General features: G+C 41.9%; 1 protein-coding gene across 1 annotated transcript; it reads left to right on the forward strand.

Annotated features, from left to right (window-relative positions):
* Nucleotides 1-5,125: 5,125 nt before the first annotated feature.
* Nucleotides 5,126-18,504, forward strand: LOC139921644 (calcium uniporter protein, mitochondrial-like). Its single transcript, XM_071911937.2, has 8 exons — nucleotides 5,126-5,606; nucleotides 15,390-15,462; nucleotides 15,953-16,120; nucleotides 16,802-16,906; nucleotides 17,108-17,268; nucleotides 17,460-17,663; nucleotides 17,784-17,900; nucleotides 18,223-18,504. Exons 1-8 carry the CDS (start codon nucleotides 5,499-5,501, stop codon nucleotides 18,298-18,300), a joined length of 1,014 nt encoding a protein of 337 aa, XP_071768038.1. The 5' UTR covers nucleotides 5,126-5,498; the 3' UTR covers nucleotides 18,301-18,504.
* The last annotated feature ends 6 nt before the right edge of the window (nucleotides 18,505-18,510 follow it).

Genomic DNA, 18,510 nt, shown 5'->3' on the forward strand with positions numbered 1-18,510 from the left:
AGGCTTTCATGGTGAGGGTGGGGTGGGGTGCTGGGTGGTGATGGCTACATCCACACACATTTGTGTTACTTCCCATCACATTATGTCAGTAACATACTTCAATAACAACATACTGTGTGTTGCTATGATTGTTATGATTACAAGTAACACAAATGTGTGTTGCCCAAACCAAACACACTGATGTGTAGAAAATGACATCTTTTTCAAGAGTGTGCTTGAAGCAGATCCTCATCTGGTATCATGCATCCTCATCCTCATCTACTGTGTGGCATTCATTGTTGTTTGTCTTGAAGGTCAGTGTGTGACAGGTAAAAGACAATAAGATCCCACGAAGTAGGTTACAGAGATTTCATTAACCCGGCTAAGCTTGCCAAGGGTCTGGCTTATCAGTAAAATGTTCAAATATTCATGAACCAACTGCAGTCACTAGAATCAATAATATGGGCAAATTGTCACGTCTTCAACGTGTTTTGCTAGATTTACATTTTGTCCACCAGATGATGGCTGCTCATAGTTGGGAATGGGAGCCAAGAGCAAATTACTGCTTTATTGACCACAGATCTGAGGTTTTTCATTGATTAGTGTAGAGGCGAAGAACTAATCAGATAAGAATCAGGGAAGGGTTTAGTTTGAGTATAAACATATGATGAGCCATCAATTAGGCTGATTAGACTGAATAATGCATTACACTTAGCCAACAAGCATAACCTAAAGTATTTTGCTGTGTGATAATCAAAGAAAGAGGTTTAAAATATTCTTTTTTTCTGCATCTCATCTTCTCTCTCTCTCTCTCTCTCTCTCTCTCTCTCTCTCTCTCTCTCTCTCTCTCTCTCTCTCTCTCTCTCTCACACACACACACACACACACACACTTTTTACCAAACTGAATCATCATCAATCTTATTCAGAATATTGCACAGCATAGCCTATATCCTGCATGAGGGGAAATACATTTTTCTTGGCCCATTTCTTATAGGATGTCAAAAAAGTCTTGGTGCTGCAGAGTAGCAGTGGGATACAACAAGAATGATTTGACAGCATTGTGGGAATACACTATTCACAAATTCACACTTTACTGTACTTACACTCTTTTCAAATATGATTCATCATATTGATTACGTATGGTAATCTTTTTTTTTTAGAATATTTTATTTTTGGTTTTTCAAAAAGTATACAAAACATACAGCCACACAATGACAATACGAAAACGTTCACAGTACATTACAGATGTATCAAAAATAATGTAACAGACAAATGAGAGATAACAGATAAAAGAGATAGGTTAGCCTTAACCACAGTAGAATGTTCTTTTACAACACTAGTGTGGTGAGAACAGAGAGACCATGCAGATGATCATTCAATCATGTGAGATGGGAGATTCTCCATGTAGTCGATAAAAGGTTGCCATATTTTATAGAAAAGATGTATCTTATTCCTTAGAGAATAGGTTATCTTTTCCAGAGGTATGCAGCTGTTCACTTCTGAGAGCCACAATCCAACTGGCAATGGGAGATCTGACTTCCATTTTGTTGCAATACATTTTTTGGCAATGACCAGTAGGATTTCTGTAAGCTTGATGGAATAACTATGTGTAAGATTAGAATTTGAGAAGTTGCCCTAAAGGCATATCTCAGGATCCACTGGAAAAGTAACTCCATGAATTGTGGATAAAGCATCACAGACATCCTGCCAGAAACCTTGTAGTTTACTACACTGCCAAGTGGAATGAAGGAAAGTGCCCTCTACCAGACCACATCTAAAACAAAGGGGTGAGAGGTTGGGGTTGAACCCATGTAGCTTGGAGGGGGTGAAATAAATCTGTTGCAGAAAATTAAACTGAATCAATCTATATCTTGAATTTAGTGTACATGTAACACCATCGCTACATAGGTCTTCCCACAGTTCTGGATCAATCTCTATACCTAAATCCCTCTCCCACCTAAGTCTAGATCTTTCCGGTTCACGGATTGACAGAAAAGGTAACAGGGCATCATAAACCTTAGAGATGGTTCTAACCATTGGTTGACCATCATGAAAAAGGACTTCAGTGGGTGACATCTTGGGTAGCTTCCACTGTCCTTGAAGATTAACCCTAATAAAATTTCTTAACTGTAGGTATTTAAAAAAATCTTTGTCAGGTAGTTGATATTTCTGCTTTAATTGCTGAAAGGACATAAAAATTCCATCCATATAACAATGCTCCACGTGAGTGATACCCTTTTCAGGCCAAGACTCAAAGTTTCTATTCTGGTACAAGATAGGAATAAGCCTATTTCCCCACAAGGGAGTCTTGGGGGACAGAAAACCATCTCGCCCAAACATCTTATGTATCTTGAACCAAATTTGGACTGAGTTAACTATGAAAGGGTTATAGGTACTAGTTCTGATCGACTTTCCATCCCATTTGTATAAGATATCAAACGGAATGATCTCATTAATTTCTAGTCTCTCAATGTTCAACCATGAGGTTTGGGGGTCCCCATCAAACAGTTGAGCCAAAAATCTAGATTGTGCGGCCAAATAGTACAGTCTAAAATTAGGAAGTTTCAATCCTCCTTTTGCGTAATCTAGGGTAAGTTTGTCTAAAGCGATCCTTGGGGATTTACCTCGCCAAATAAACCGTCTGATCAGCTTGTCGAGTGAAGAAAAAAATGCAGAGGGGACATGAATTGGAAGGGATTGAAACATATACAAAAATCTAGGCAAAACATTCATTTTTATAACATTAATTCGGCCTAGTAAAGTAAGAGGGAGGTTCATCCACTTACTCAAGTCATCCTCCACTCTCTGCAACAAACTCAACAGGTTAAGCCTATATAGGTTCTTTAGATCCTTATCCACCAATATACCCAGGTATTTAAGCCCGCTGGATGACCACTTAAAGGGAAAATTGTGTTGAGTAGTATTTCACTCTTGTCGAGGTTAATCTTATAACCAGAAAAGGAGCTGTACAAGTTCAACATATCTACTAAATGAGAGAGGGAGCTCTTAACATTTGTTAAAAAAAGAAGAATATCGTCGGCAAAAAGTGATATTTTGTGTGTGAGAGGTCCGATTTTGAAGCCGCATATATTAGGGTCTACTCTGATAGCCTCAGCCAGAGGTTCTAGGGCGAGTGTAAAGAGGGCAGGACTAAGCGGGCATCCCTGTCTGTTGCCCCTAAAGATAGGGAAATAGTCTGAAGTAATCCCATTAACCGCAATCCTAGCTTTGGGGGACCTATATAATGATTTTATTAAATCGACAAATTGACTATCAAAACCAAATTTTTCGAGAACTCTAAAGAGATAAGGCCATTCTAGCCGGTCAAAAGCCTTTTCGGTGTCGAGGGAGAGTGCAATGCTGGGTATGTTATTTTTCTGTGCAAAATGGATAATATTAAAAAAACGTCTTAGGTTATTAGAGGAAAGCCTGTTAATTATAAATCCAGTTTGGTCAGAATTAACAAGACAGGGAAGAAATATCTCCAACCTCTTGGAGATCATTTTGGTTACTAGTTTATAGTCAGTATTCAAAAGGGAAATAGACCTATAGGAGGTGCACTTTAGTGGGTCTTTCCCTGTTTTGTGAATAACTGATACAATGGCCTGAGAGAGCGATTCAGGGAATCGTTTTTCTTCCCTAGCTAACTCGAGGACTTCCATTAAGGGTGGAATTAGGAGATCTTTAAATTCCTTATAAAACTCGGGGGGGAAACCATCCTCCCCCGGAGATTTATTTGAGGGTAACAATTTAATAGCTTCAGTTAATTCAGATATTGAGAATGGTTTGCTCATTAATTTATTGTCTTCTTCAGATAAACATGGAAGATTAAGTGGGGAAAGAAAATAATCCATTACTGACATGTCACCACTTGACTGAGCAGTATACAAGTCACTATAATATTTTTTAAAAGCATAGGTATGGTAATCTTAGTCTAGTGGTTCCTAAAGCGGGGTCCAAGGACCCAGGGGTCCTTGAGGGGGGAATAGTTGTTTTTTTTTCCATTGAATTCATTTGAAATTAGGACAGTAAGAGAATGACACAGGAAGGCTTCGATCATAGTTTTCATTCTTCCCATGCTACAGTATAAGTAGTTGTCCAGTTCTGTACCAGATCATATCCAGCAACAAAAATGTCCTATATCAAATGGCACTCCATGGCCTAATGCAGGGTTTCCCAAAGATTTTCATGTCAAGTGTCCCCAAATAGATAAACATATAGACCACAGACCCTCATCTGAGAAGATTTGTGTTGTCTGATTGATTTAGTTCAGAACTGTTTATACTAGGAGATAAAGGGGAAAGTAAAACATCTGATCAGAATAAACATTCCTATGTCATTCTCTCATTCCAAGAATGACATAAAAGTGAAACAAGTAAACATGTTGTCCCCCACGTATGGTACAGACACCCCTTGCACCAATCAGTAACAAAATCACTGCTGCAAATTTCATCAAAATCGAGCAGGTGGTGTCACAGTTATGGCCTTTCAAAGTCTCACGTTTTGACCTTTATAGTGCCCCCATCAGGCCAATTAGTGCCAAAATGCAAATGTCTCCTGCCTCCAAGTTTCGGCAAAATTGGACCAGTGTGTGGCTGAGATAACATGTTTGAGTTCAAAGATTTTACCTTTGCACCTCCATTCGGCCACTCAGTGGAATACAGTGCTTTTTTTTTTTTTTTTAAAGAGTAGCTAAACATCAAAAAACCCAAATCTGTGTAAAGCCTGACATCTAATGGTAAAAAGTATGGTACTGAAATCGCCATCTGCTATTGGCTGATCTTTTGTGTTAGGTAATGTCACCACCTGTTGTAGGCTCTACAGAAGGTGACATCACCTGGTACCAAAGATCAGCCAATAGCAGACCACTGAAACACGGTGCAAAGATGCATCAGCCCCCCACATTTTGCCAAAACCAGACTAGCACTGGTGTCTAAGATATTGTGTTTGACGGACAGATGGACAAACATAGTTGTGTGTGCTTTTGTCCAGTGGTTCTCAACCATGTGCTATGATTACCTTATTACCCACTAACATGCAGGTTTCCATTCCAACTAAACACTACACCAGCTGATCTCACCCTTTAGCACACCTTTAACCAGAAAGGAGGAACTACTCAATGAACTCGGCTGGTGTCGTGTTTGGTTGGAATGAAAACCTGCAAACTCTTGGCCAACGAATATGGCACATAGCCTGCTGCTGTCATTCCTGGCACGCGTACACTTCCTCTGTATAACTATTGTGTAAAACAAACCACCGGGGGGAAAGAGACAAAGAGAACAGAGTCTGCCTCGGACCGCGCATGTTGACAGGAGGAAATGGTATGCGGCTCTGCTGGGCTGTGCCTCCGCCGCCTCCTCGCTCTGCCCCGTATCATCTCATCTGCTGTGTTTACACGGAAAACGGCCCGTTTTTGACTGGAACATCGGGGGCTCCGGCGGGACATAATTTTCGGTATTATCTCCACCCGGAATGCCAAAACAAGAAGGATAATTAGTTGTATGCTTACAAGCAGCGATGGCTTCGGTGCGGATGGTCGCCAAAGTTCGGGGGAGACTTTTGGGAAGTCTTCAGCCTTTTCACTCCGCTCTCAAAACCGCTCGTGCGGTTACATTACTTCACAAGGTAAACGAATCTCACTTCACGTAGCCTATGCCGTCGTATGATTGTTAACACCGTCGTAAAAAAAAATCTTCAAATCTGCTGCGCGTTGCCTCGTGGTTTGTTTTTCTTCACTTAATACGCTACAAAGTAATACTTTGTTCGGTTCAGAATAGCCTAGAACTGCTTTGAGCATTAGACCGAGGCCTGCTCTGTTCAGTTATTTTCTCCAACAGTAGTTTCCTCCCAGCACTCTCTTCAATCGGAGTTCAACTTAAGAGAACTATTTTCTTATTTTTACTCGTAGCCAAGCGCTACTTAAGTGCTTGAATACGACTCGCCTCAGGTTCCCTCTGTTGTGATAGAGTGTGTCATCTCTGTGGAACAGGATGTATTATAATCCAGCGAGCTCTCTCAGTCTATCCAGGTACTGTATTCTTCATTCACGACTAAACAGAACAACAAATAAATTATTCAAGTGCATTACTCTACAGAGTTTTAGGTTGTTTGTGTTTGTGTGTGTGTGTGGCAAAAAATGAGGTCTGCATGACTGAAGAAGCAATATGCCGATCAGCAGTGGAGTGTCTGGTTCACTGATCTTTTCATTTCACATTATCCCATCACAGAGAGAATTGCTCATTGAATTATGGTACTGAGGAAGTTGTTGTGCTGGCAGCCATTTGGAGAGAGGCCATGATTACTGAATATACTTCAAACCCTGAGTAGGGATGTTGCCTTTCCCCATGCAATCCAAGCAAGCACCCCCCCTCACTGTACTCTGCAGCATATAGCATGTGACGCATAGAGGTCAATAAGGTTAATGTGTTCTCATATCGCATGTCAATATTTCAAATCAGGTGCTGGTCTTTATAGTTCTTCATGGTTCGCCACACTGCCACAGTCAAAGCTACCAAACAAACGACTATCTGCACAAATCATCTGGAAGGATGGATGCAATTGTGAATGCAGTGCAGGTGGGAGATGTGGCACAAGGCAACACCACACTTCACTCCAGAGTGTCATCATCTGGTTGTCACGCTGTAGCTCTCTTCACATTAGTATCTGACAGGCTGTTGGATGGATCCGTTTTTAATTAACCAGCTTTTATTATCCATCTGAATGCATAGTAAGAAACTGCAGAGGTCAGTTAAGAACTGAGCAGACTGCCTCTCATTTGCTCCTCAGATGCCTCATGCTCCGCCAGTACAGAGAAAACAAGGCACGTTGCTGGAGGAAAAAGCACTCAGAGTAATATAATGGAGTGAGTGACAGTTGGCTAGCTATGTGCACTCTCATGCAAGTGCATGACATTCTCCATATGAATAACTGGCATGCAAACAAGAGCTATTTTTGTTAGACGGGCATACTGTATCTCATGAGTCACTGCATCATGCAAGAATGACTAAGATAAGGTCTGTTTTTAAAACAAGAGCTGCAGTTTTCCTCTTTTCAATTGTCCTAAGCAAGTGTTCTTAAAGCTTCATTTTGTTGCCTTTTGGTGGATGGATGGATCTGTGAGTGGTAACTGTTCAGTGTTTTTTGCCTCCAATCAGTGTTGCCAACTCTTATCTAAGGGAAGTAGCGATTGGTTTCTCAAAAAGTCATTCTAATTTGCATATTAATATGTTTGCTAGAGCCCCTCCAACCCTTAGCGGAGGAAGGGGCTACGCTGTGTATGGGAAGCACTTGTCATTATTAGACCTCTTTGGATTAGATAAGCAAGTAGCAAATTTATGTGCACTGGCATCAGTCGCCAATTTGTCGCCAAATGCTTTGGGATTCAACCCATTAAAACAAAACCATCTGTCTCTGTTCATTGATTTATTCCTATATACTGTAGAAACCCAGCTTGTTCTCCACACGCGGCGTGTTTTATTTTCACATTGTCCAGCACTGCGTGGCATTGGGTCACAGCTTGCTTAATGGTAAATGTGTTAAACACAGGTAATGAATAAAGAGTGGGCAGCTGCAGAACAAACTCGGCGTCACTAATTCACCTTGAGTGTGCCGCTGGTCTGTCAGATTTCTCTTAGCAATCATGCCCTGCTTGGTATTCCAGGCTTCATCATGTTACTGTGATCATTTGGTACAGCTTTACACTAGCCAATGACTGTAGATAAGAAACAAATTGTTAGACAGCGCTATCGCTCACTGAAAGCACCACTCCCCATAGCTTCCCTCATAAGGGTGAAAGTGTTTGCCTTGATGATGATTTTCCCAGTGGCAATCCTTTGCTGAAGGCAGTGTGAAATTGATGGCTGAAGTCACAGTGCTTTATCTCCTGTGGACTCTGTAAGTGGGAAATGGCTCATTGTACTATTTCATAAATGGGATGTGTCAATGTAGCGAGGCCTAACTGCAAGAGAACATTATCTGAATTTTATAATATTATAGTTGCCTTGGAATCAGGTAGGTTAAATACAATGTTTGCATTATACAAAGCGAAACATATTTAATTTAAATATGTTTCTAATTTATGACCCAGCAGGTGTTCCAGCACTGACTTTTTTCCCATGTATTCCCTCACCATACCCCAACCGAACAGCCAGTCCCACTCTGTAAATTTTCTAAACTTTGACAAAAAGGCAGCCAGCTGAGACGAGCATCACTTTGTCACTGAATCAGATAGGGTTGAGTTTTGTGTCTGACAGCTGGTTCCAGTTGCTGTCTCACATCCTTTCAGCGTCTGGCCTGTCATTATACTGTAAGCAGGAGGAAGTTTCACCACAGTAGGCCTGTCTGTCTCTGACTGAGAAGAGACTAACCATGCTGCCAGGCATAGTCTACGCCATTCTTAATTGGGCCAGAGCATCCACAGAAATAGAATGGGACTGAAGTCTAAGAAGGAGCAGGTGGGCATTACCCTCAGGGGCTCAGTCAGAGTTGTGTTTCACTCAGTAAGGTCATGCACTGTGGAGCAATGCTGCTCAGTAACAAAACTCTTTCCTAAAGAGGCTATAGTGAGAACAATACTGTAGTTGGGATAACAAGTTAGTGTTCTTCTTTATATTTTTTTTACTTGAACATTATCCAGCTCTTTGTGAAACTATGTTCTGAAAGTTAAATGTGTTTTGCTATGCGTCACCACCACTCACCTAGAGCTATTTAAATATCTTTGAGTTAGCCTGGCAGGGCTTTAATACATAGGTTTTCAATTTGCATGAGGCAATATATTATTCATCCAATAAACATATATACATTCACATACATTTAAATGCAGATATTATCAGTGTGGTTGAATAAATGAAATGAAACATTGCTGTGGGCTTTCTTATCACTTTATCATACCTGTGCCCAGTTAAGTCATTTTCAAGATCAATGTTAGCCCGTTGATACTGTCTGTGTATTCTGCCATGTCAACAACACATGATGGACACAGGAGAGACAAATAAGATATTGCTGAGTCCTTTAAATTAAAACTCTAGCCCTACTACATTGTATTTCTGTAACAAGCCTGTGGCCAGACAACTTTTACTTTGAATGCACATTTGCATGATGTCCAAAGCCGTTGGCAAACACAGGGCATGATAATGAAACAAGGTAATATGATAACAAAGCTGTTTGGATTATTTATTTCACAGCTCTGTTTTGATCTGTTGTTAAAGGTTTGTGAACATATAACTGTGTCCATAAGGACAAAGGTTTTACCAGAGATTCTGCCCAGTTAAGTGAGGAATAACACTAACTCGCAATATAGTGAAAAAACACAAGCAAATTAGATTTGTTAGTTGCATTCCGCTGACTGTTCCAAAGCACAGAGGGACTCAAATATTGAGTGGTGGAAGATAAAAGCATTTGCATCCAACCAAAAGGTACCAAGCTTGATCCCAACGTTGGGTGGAAAGTGTGCCTAACAGCTAGCCCTAACCATAACAACTTGTTGCCTAAATTGAACCTAGCCATTACCTAAATCTAATGCTAAACTTGACCAGTCCATTCCCTTGGCTAGAGCTCCTAATCTGACAAACTAGACAGTCAGTGTTGGCACTTCTTGCTCTGACGTGACATTTTGATGATGCATTGCTTGCCTATGCCTTGTGTGACCAAACAGGCAGTATGATTCACACAAGTGGGGAAAAAAAGTTCTTGTGGTAGCTCCACATTTTAAGCCAGGAAGGGGAAGTGGTGTTGCTGTGGGAGAGAGTTGTGTTTTTGCTTATATTAATCTGGCTGTTCTAGACCATAGGAATAACATATATGAATTCCTAAATTGAATGGTGTCCCCCTTTACCTTAATGTTGCCCCTCTGCATTATAGGTGCAGTGCTGGACTACTGGGTAAATACAAAGTTTGCTGATTTAAGCTTTTAAGTATCTTGGTGTCTTGAGCTGTAGTAATTATTTATGGCCATTTGACCTGAACAGTGATCTAGGAAAAGAACTCCCACTCTCACAGGCTTTACAGGATAAATATGGGTCCTGTCTTTTCTTTTCATTCTGCACCACCCATACTGACTGCAGTAAGCTTGTGTAAGACACAGATGAGCAGTGCTCATCCCCCTCCCCATGGCATCCAGAATAACAATTTGGAAAGCTGTCAGGAACTTGGAGGCCCTACTTGTCAGACCTGCTTGACTAAAAGTCCTCTTGCCTTTCCAAGGCTGTTGTCTCATTTCTTATTCTTCCATCATCTATGCATACTTTACACAACGCTGCCCTTCCACTGCCTTCATACCTTGATCCTGCAGTCATCCGCTGCCCCTCTCTTTCTTCTCTGTCCTTTACCCTACTGGAACATTAACTTGATAACAGAAGACAAATGCTTCAATGCAAATCATTTTCATGGTAGAGTGGAGGTTGATCTTAGCCGTAGTGGCAGCAGGCAGTAATTTGGTCTCTATTCTTGGCACCCATCGTTTTTCACGCCAGCCCTTAGACCGTTTATCATACACATACGTTTCCCTTTCCTCCTGCCTTATGTCAAGCCAGCGAGATAACTCATGCCGCTATGATCAGACATATGAGTATGTGGAATAGTATATCTGTTCACATATACGTGCAGAAAACATCCTACTGACACAAAACAGACTCACTTTGCCTTTGCTTGGTGGTAAGAAACCTTTGATGAGGGTGGGAGCAGACACCTTAGGGTGTTTAGATGGGGCTCAACAGCCATAGCTCAGTTGTGACGGGATCCATAATGGAGCGACCTGCAGGGAGACCGTAGGGAAAATGAGGCTGCCTGTCACCATGATAACCCTGATCATTGCTTGAGCAGCAAGCCCTGCCTGCTTTACCGCTGAGCAGGGAGATGGCAGTTTGTCACCATATTGCTTAGTTTTCACTCCCCGTCCTTTTGTTCTCTCTCCTCTCCGGCTCTCCCTGTTGTTCAAACACATGGCACGGCAGAAATAAGAAAAACATAGCTCAAGGGAAAATATATCCTCAGCAACATTGTTTTGAGAAAGAACATTTGGAAATGAGTATTTGGTGCTAGAGAGCAGATGTGTGACGTTGGCTGCAGCTCAATGTTGACCCCCAAAAATGTGTGAATGTCGATGGATGGACAGCGGCGGCCACTTTGCGCTCTGGGAATATTGATTGGTTATGTGAGGAAGGGAGTTAATTGGGAGGGTTGGGGGGGGGGTAGGGGTGGGGGGGGTGTGCAATTTGTGTGTTTTGATTTCATAAGCAGAGAGATGCAGAACATGTCCATGTCTAATTGAGAAGCCGTTGGTGATTTTGTACGGTAGAATTATATTTGCTATTGCCTATTATTGTTGACTTTTTGAAGTGCATTTGCATTGGGGAATGTGAACCTGTTGGATTCTCCGCTAATCAGCACCTGATTATTTAAAGACACACCTGATGTCAATCAAGCACGGAGCGAATCTGATGAAGCAACATGCGAAACGCGTAGTTCGCTCCTTTTTGTTTTTAATGTAATCTGTTAATAAATCCTGGTGTGCGCTGGAATATTGATTTTTTTGGTTTACTGAAGCCGTTGGTGATGTTAGTGTCAGTATGTCACCACTCCTAGCTGGAGGCTGTATGAGTGTCTGCCAGTGATGTGGGCAAGACTGTCTGTGGCTTGTTTCTGATTTTCAAACATGAAGAGAAATCGATTAGATGTGTTTTTCTGTGTATCCAGGCTCTACAGTCTCTAACCTGTAGTGTTTTACAACCCCATGTTAGGTGCTTGAGACGGAGCACCTCAATAAGAGCGGGGCTGTGTGTGTTCACTGTGCTGGTGGAGTCTGTGGGTGTGTCTGTGAGGATGTATGCACAGGATTAGACCCAATGAGACTCAAGCTGGCGTAGAGACTGGACATGCAGGCGTGTGTATATTTACTGTCGCTCTATGCCATTTCAATGCAAACCCCCCCTTGCACCTAAAAAGCACTACCGCTCTTGTTCCTGATATGTCTCCCCCATTGAGAGTACACTTACTGAAGCCTAGAAAACAGCAGGTGGTCTTCTGCTTTTAGAGCCCCACAACTTTGGGACTATCTCCCCACCTTTTTCAGAAAATTGTACACAGTCCCATCTTTTAATTTCAGACTCAACACTCATCTTTACAGGTTATCCTTCCCGTAACACCCCTCCCCTAAAATGTGTGTATACCTTGTGTTTACTGTAGATCAATCCTGGTCCTCAGGGGTAAGGCCGCTACTGGTTTTCTATTTTACATAGTAGTTGAATACATTCACTCTGTTAAGTGTACTTCGACACATTCATGCACTATAAACTGCCATGCGTAGGTGAGGAATGTGGCTTTGGAAAACGCACTATATTATTCATTCCCATAATGCCCTCAAGGTGCATTATGTGCCACAGTAACCACGTTCCATTTGACGTATGATGGGAATGGTGTGTGTGCGCACATAGCATATAAACTGCCTAGAGTCAGTCAGGTGTTGAATTAACTGTCAGTGATTTTACACACACACACACACACACGTACATACACACTCTCCCAGTGTGTCTTCAGTGAAAGAGACAAATTGTCTGGCCCTTGCACTTGCTGCTCAGCTCCTGATCCGTGCACTTTTCACATTAGCAGTGTGCCAGTGTGCTGAGCACAAACGTTCCTCCACAGTGAAACTACTTGTGACACAAAGCATTTGCTAATGAGAGTGATAAGGTATAGGCGTTTCTCTCTCTCCGAGTCACCACTTCTGCATTTCTGTTGGCAGCCAGTGCCTGCACCACTCATTTTAATCAAGCACTGAGGCAGTAGGGGCGGTATATAAAGCCATCTTGCAGGCTGTTTGAGATTCTGGTAATTTGTTTGCTGTCTGGTTTAACTCCGAGCAATTTCCGGAAGTCTTGGCTCCATTGTGCTCCAAGGATAGCACATTTACGAGCATGGGATGGTGCATTTCATTTCACAGCTTACAACATACATTATTTCAGAACACAGGGAGTTCATGACCCATCATTTTTTATGTGTGCAGCCATTGGGATGACATGCTATACTGTACAAAAAAAAATTATCCCATATCCCATAGACAGAGAAGTTTTTCAGAACTGTGTGTTAACAGTTGTAGATCTCACACAAGTTGAACGGCTCAGAGATTTGTCTCAGTGGGATTGCTGTTTATTTGGCAAGCCCGGCTAGTAGCTCACATTTTTACAGATTCCCCAAGCAACAAAAGGTTTTTCAAGCAGTGTATTGTCTTTTTTATGTAGTTACAATAGCTTTCAGTTGGGTCTGGTTTTAGGCACTATTTTTATTTCTGTTTTTATTTATTTCTAACAGGACTTGAAAGCAGCACAATAACCAGAATACGAGCAAAGTGGTGACATTATGCTGCTCACACTTGTAAACAAATGAATAAATTAATTTGTGGCATTTGGTCACATCTGCCTCAAGGGACTTTTTTTTTTTCTAATAGATTTTCAGCCCCATTTTTGGTCTGCTGTTTTTCCAAGCTCAATCAGTCTGTCATTGTCCACTCAGTGTATGAATGGTATAAAAGTACCAAAGTAAAGTTGGCAGAGGAAACACACACACTCACACCCTCTCTTTCCCTATGGAGGTGGCTGGCCAGTCTACAGGACTACCAAACAGACGTTTTTTTATCTTTTCAGTGTTGCTTGGCTCACCGCCGGCCCACAGGTCCACCACAACTCCCGCTACTCCAGATGGCCAGTCCGCCCCTGGTCATCATGAATTATTGTCTTTGTGGTTAAGACTACGACTCGGAGAAAGGCCTCTACTCACAAGGACAGGAAGCCACTGCTGCATGTTCAATGTTTAGTTCCTATTAAAACACCCATCTCTCTCCATCCTCTGCTCTGCCACTCTCTTCGCCAATGGAAATGGATGGTTCCCTCGTTCCTCTTTAATGTGATATTGATTGGACGAGTTGGAGGACGAAGGGGTGGGGGAGAATGGCTGTCACGTCCCTAGATGTTAGTATGACGAAGATGTATTCTCATGGGCCCCCACCGACTTTCTGTCAAATAGAAGTAAAGGAATACGATTCTGAACAGCTGCATGAATCAAAGGTTACCACCAGAGTGATTTTAAAGGGCAAAAGTGTTTCTATTCCGGACATGCAGGTAGTGTCCAGATTTTCAGTAGGCATAAAACAAATGGTTCTAACCAGATGGGCTATTCACCTTTCACTGGAGAGGACAAATGTTCTGAATCATCAATCTGGTATAACTGGGGCTAACGACAGGACCATATATTCTGAACATATACTAATTCATTTATGTTTTTTATGATTATTACATACATACTGTGTACACACAATATGGTTTGGGTTACTTCAGATTTTGTGAAGTAAGTCATTCAATTAAAAGTGAACTGGAAAACAGGAGTCAAATTTAGTGCAAATGTCCTGAAATTATTGAAATAATCATTGAATGTCAGACCCTAACCGTGGCATGTGGGTTTAACAGCATCTCACTCTTGTCTCTCCTGACACCCAGGTGCAGTACCAATGATGTGTCACACCCATTAAATTCAACATAAAATGATTGGCACTCAGCATTAGAGTCAGAGCCACTGGCATTGTAGCTCACATGGATATGTAAAGCTGGCAGGCTCTTACCCTCATCGTGTCCATTTACAGGCTATAAAGTAAAATGATTTGTGCATGGCCTTGTGTTAATATAAAAAATAGCTGGCATAAAGCACTTCCTCCATGGATTTAGATGTTGAGCTGAAATATGAGTTTGCATGTTAACTGAAAGGATTAAGCTCAAAGATTATCGAATAATGGACTGAGAAGTAGTTCTGTTGATTAGAATAATGCGATGTTCCCTAGTGGATGCCTTACCATGATCAAAAGGGGCTGAGACTTGAAGTCTTGCAGAGTGATAGTACTTTCTATTGAGACAAACTAGCATTTCACCACACATTAAATGCTGCAGCCTGGATTTTTACAGAAAGTCGTTGATCAGCAAAAAGAGGAAGTTTAATCAGCAGAAATGTACTATGTCTGTTGAGCTGTTGGGATTACTACACCCTGTTCCACATGGCAGTGAAATGCATCCTTATCTCTATATTGCATTTCATGGTAAAGCTATTGATTATAAATGTAGAAATTAATATTGGAGTACAGGCACTCTAAGCAAGCAGAGTTGAAACAAAAAGTAAATTGATACCATCTGTTTGCAGACTATTTGCTGAGTGAACCTTTTTGCAGTAGGATTCTCTGGTGCTGTTTACCCTCCAGTATCTGCAAACATGATAGTTTACCAAGGGAGGGATGTAGTTTTGAGCATAAAGAAAAAAAACTGAGTAAGCTGATAAGTTAACACACTCTCTCTCTCTCTCTCTCTCACTCTATTTCTTTCTTCTCTCTCTCTCTCTCTCTCTCTCTCTCTCTCTCTCTCTCTCTCTCTCTCTCAGGTTCACCAACAGAGGCGGCCTCTACTGGCGCATCATCAACCTCTTTTCTACAGTACACTCATACCCTCCAATGGTAACATACTGTCACTACACCTACATGCCAATAAAACCACTTTGATTTACATGACTGCCCTTATTTGAGAATTTACATTCGCCCCCACTGAGTAAAAACAAATTTAGACACTAAATCAAAACTAAATCACATGCTGCTGCACTGCTCTCCATGGGCTGAAACTTTCAAGCATGTTGCACTTCTGGCCACACCCCAGTCAGTGATGTCAAACGAGGTGCTTTCCATCAGCTCACGTTTTGCAGGTATTTTCCAAGGCAAAATACCCGCTTTGACATCACTGATTGGGGTGTGGCCAGAAGTGCAACATGCTCGAAAGTTTCAACCCTTTAGAGAGCAGTGCAGCAGCAATTTTCTGCCCGATGTTGATTTAGTGTTGATTTACTCTTTAACATGTCAGCTTGACTTCATTACATACAGTATGCATATGAGATCAGGCATAAAACTGTAAGCGCAGCCCTCTGAAACCAAGCGCGCCCCGTTTGTGTTGCAGATCTGGCCTTGCAGTACCGATATAGCCGTCTGGTGCTGGAGGTCCCGCTGCCATCCAGAAGTGAGAAGTGCCTGTTCTTCCTCAGGCCCATGCTGATGAGTGTAGGAGACCTCATCGCTGATCTGCAGAGAGAAGACCCCGGAGTCACTGCCTCTGTGCTCTCCAAGGGTAGGACACATGCTCACATGCGCTCACTGAGTCGTACGCATACTTCAGATTTCCTTTACTTTTTGTGTTGCAGCCTGCAGCCACAAGAGATGTTGCGTTTTCAGTAAAGGGGTGCTTTTTCTTGACTGGAAACTCTGGCTCTCCTGCTGTTATTATCACTCTCATTATTGCTCTCTCCACCTATATGTAAAACCCAGCTGGATGCAACAAGTTCAGGCACGTTCTCTCTTGTCGAAAATAATTTTGGGAAATGTAGGAAATCAATAACTCCTGGAATGCATTTACCATCACAGGTTGAATACATATATATATAACAGTGTAAGAGTATTTGGGGGTACAATTTTCTTTTAATTTGCACATGAAATTAAGTCGTGTCTCATGTCTGTATAAGAACTTTGTATTTTGCAGTGATGAGCAACTTTATTTGCGCTATATCAAATTATTGACTCCCTCTTCTGGTGTTATCAGCTGATGTTTGTCTGTATGGCATATGTTGTGCCGACTTGTTATGCGTTTTATTATGCTTTTATGCTATGTATGGTTATTGTTTTTTGTTCTCATTCTGTTTATTGTGTTTTTATTGTAAACTGTGGGCAAACTAAATTTTCTTTCCAGGACAATAAAGATTGAATTGAATAATCTCAAAAGCACTGACTTGGGACTCCTGTCCTGCTCTGACAGATGGAGAGCGTGTAGCCAACACCACGCTGATAGACACTCTGCTGGACAAGGACTTCCAGCTCATCATCAATGATGCTGTATATAATGTCCAATCTCCAGAAAAAGGTACAAATGCCTTTCTGTCCAATCACCTAATTACCCTTTTTTGTATGCTTCTCAATTACACTACGCACTGATAAGATTATCAGTGCATGGTGGTCAAGCATTTCATCTCGCTCTTCTCTTAATTCTCCTGCTGTCATATCCTCTTCTCTTCATTCTCCTGCTGTCCCTCTCCTCGCAACTTGCTGTCCTCCTCCGTTGCAGTGTGTACGTCAAGTGAGCACGCCATGGGTCTGGAGGACATGAAGCACATCGTGCACCTGCTCCACACCGCGCTCCACCTGCCTGACCACCACCTGCTGAAGGAGAGGCAGCTGCTGGAGAGACTGGACAGCCTCAAACAAGAGCTCTCACCTCTGGAGAAGGTAGTAGATGTTTTCTCTGTGCATGTGCTCTCTGTTGTGTGTATACTGGTAAACTACTGGTAAACCTCTCTTTCTTTTTAGTACGATTTTGAAAGGAGAGATGAAATTTCATTTGGCAGTTAGTTTTGTTGGACGGGCTTTTACGACTCGGCCGGTAATCTGTCCCTCCTTGTGTCTTGTCCTCCTGTCAGACAAAGGCCCAGCTGTCCCGTAAGGCGCAGTTCCAGACGTCCCGGGCTCTGTGGGCCGGCATGGCCCTGTTGTCCGTGCAGGGCGGCGCTCTGGCCTGGCTCACCTGGTGGGTCTACTCTTGGGACGTCATGGAGCCCGTCACCTACTTCATCACCTACGCCACCAGCATCGGAGTCTTCGCCTATTTCGTCCTCACCAAGCAGGTGAGACTGAGGGACGCTCACGCAAGTTCTGTTCACCTCTGTTGTACACATTTCCTGATTGAAGTTGTTTACGTTCATCTTCCCAGATTAATAGCAATCAAAATGTATTCCTTTCTTTAGGATTATGTATACCCAGATGCTCAAGACAGACAGTTCCTGCAGTACTTTTATAAGGGTGCCAGGAAGAAGTATTTCAATGTGGAAAAATACAATGAGCTGAAGGAGGAACAGGCTCAGGTGAGCAGATATCTTCTGGTTTGTCCACACTCTCATTCATACTAACAGGCAGCTACTGTTAGCCAATCAATTTGAATGCTATAATAAACTGTAATAGCACAAATGAAAGCTACAACACTTCAGATTCTGATAACACATGTAAAGTTATTAATGCTTTTGATTTTCAAGCAATAACGGGTATATAGTAGACAAAATAGGTTGTAGATAGATGTATTTCATATGACATTTAATTCATTCCTTTTTCTAAGAAGCTACGGCAATGTTCAATTTATTCCCAATGAGTTAGCGTGTCCCTTAGTAGCTTTTTTTGTGTGTGTGTCAGGTGGAAGAGGACCTGAGACGTCTGAGGAATCCAACTGAACTTCAGCTGCCACTCGAACAGATCCAGCCAAAGCCATGAATGAGCCCAAGCCATGAAGAGTCCCCACTCCACCAGAGCAGAAACACTTCCATACCATTTCCTCCACTTTATGTGATAATGGTGCCTTTTATTAGGAATCCATATAATTTTGTGTTTTGTTTACAATCTTGATAATGAAGCCAATCATATCCTTCATAAAAGTATGAATATTGAGGAATATTGAAATAAATATACTTCAGAGCATTTCTT

The sequence above is a fragment of the Centroberyx gerrardi genome, chromosome 3 (genome assembly GCF_048128805.1).
Source record: "Centroberyx gerrardi isolate f3 chromosome 3, fCenGer3.hap1.cur.20231027, whole genome shotgun sequence".
NCBI classification, from domain to species: domain Eukaryota; kingdom Metazoa; phylum Chordata; class Actinopteri; order Beryciformes; family Berycidae; genus Centroberyx; species Centroberyx gerrardi.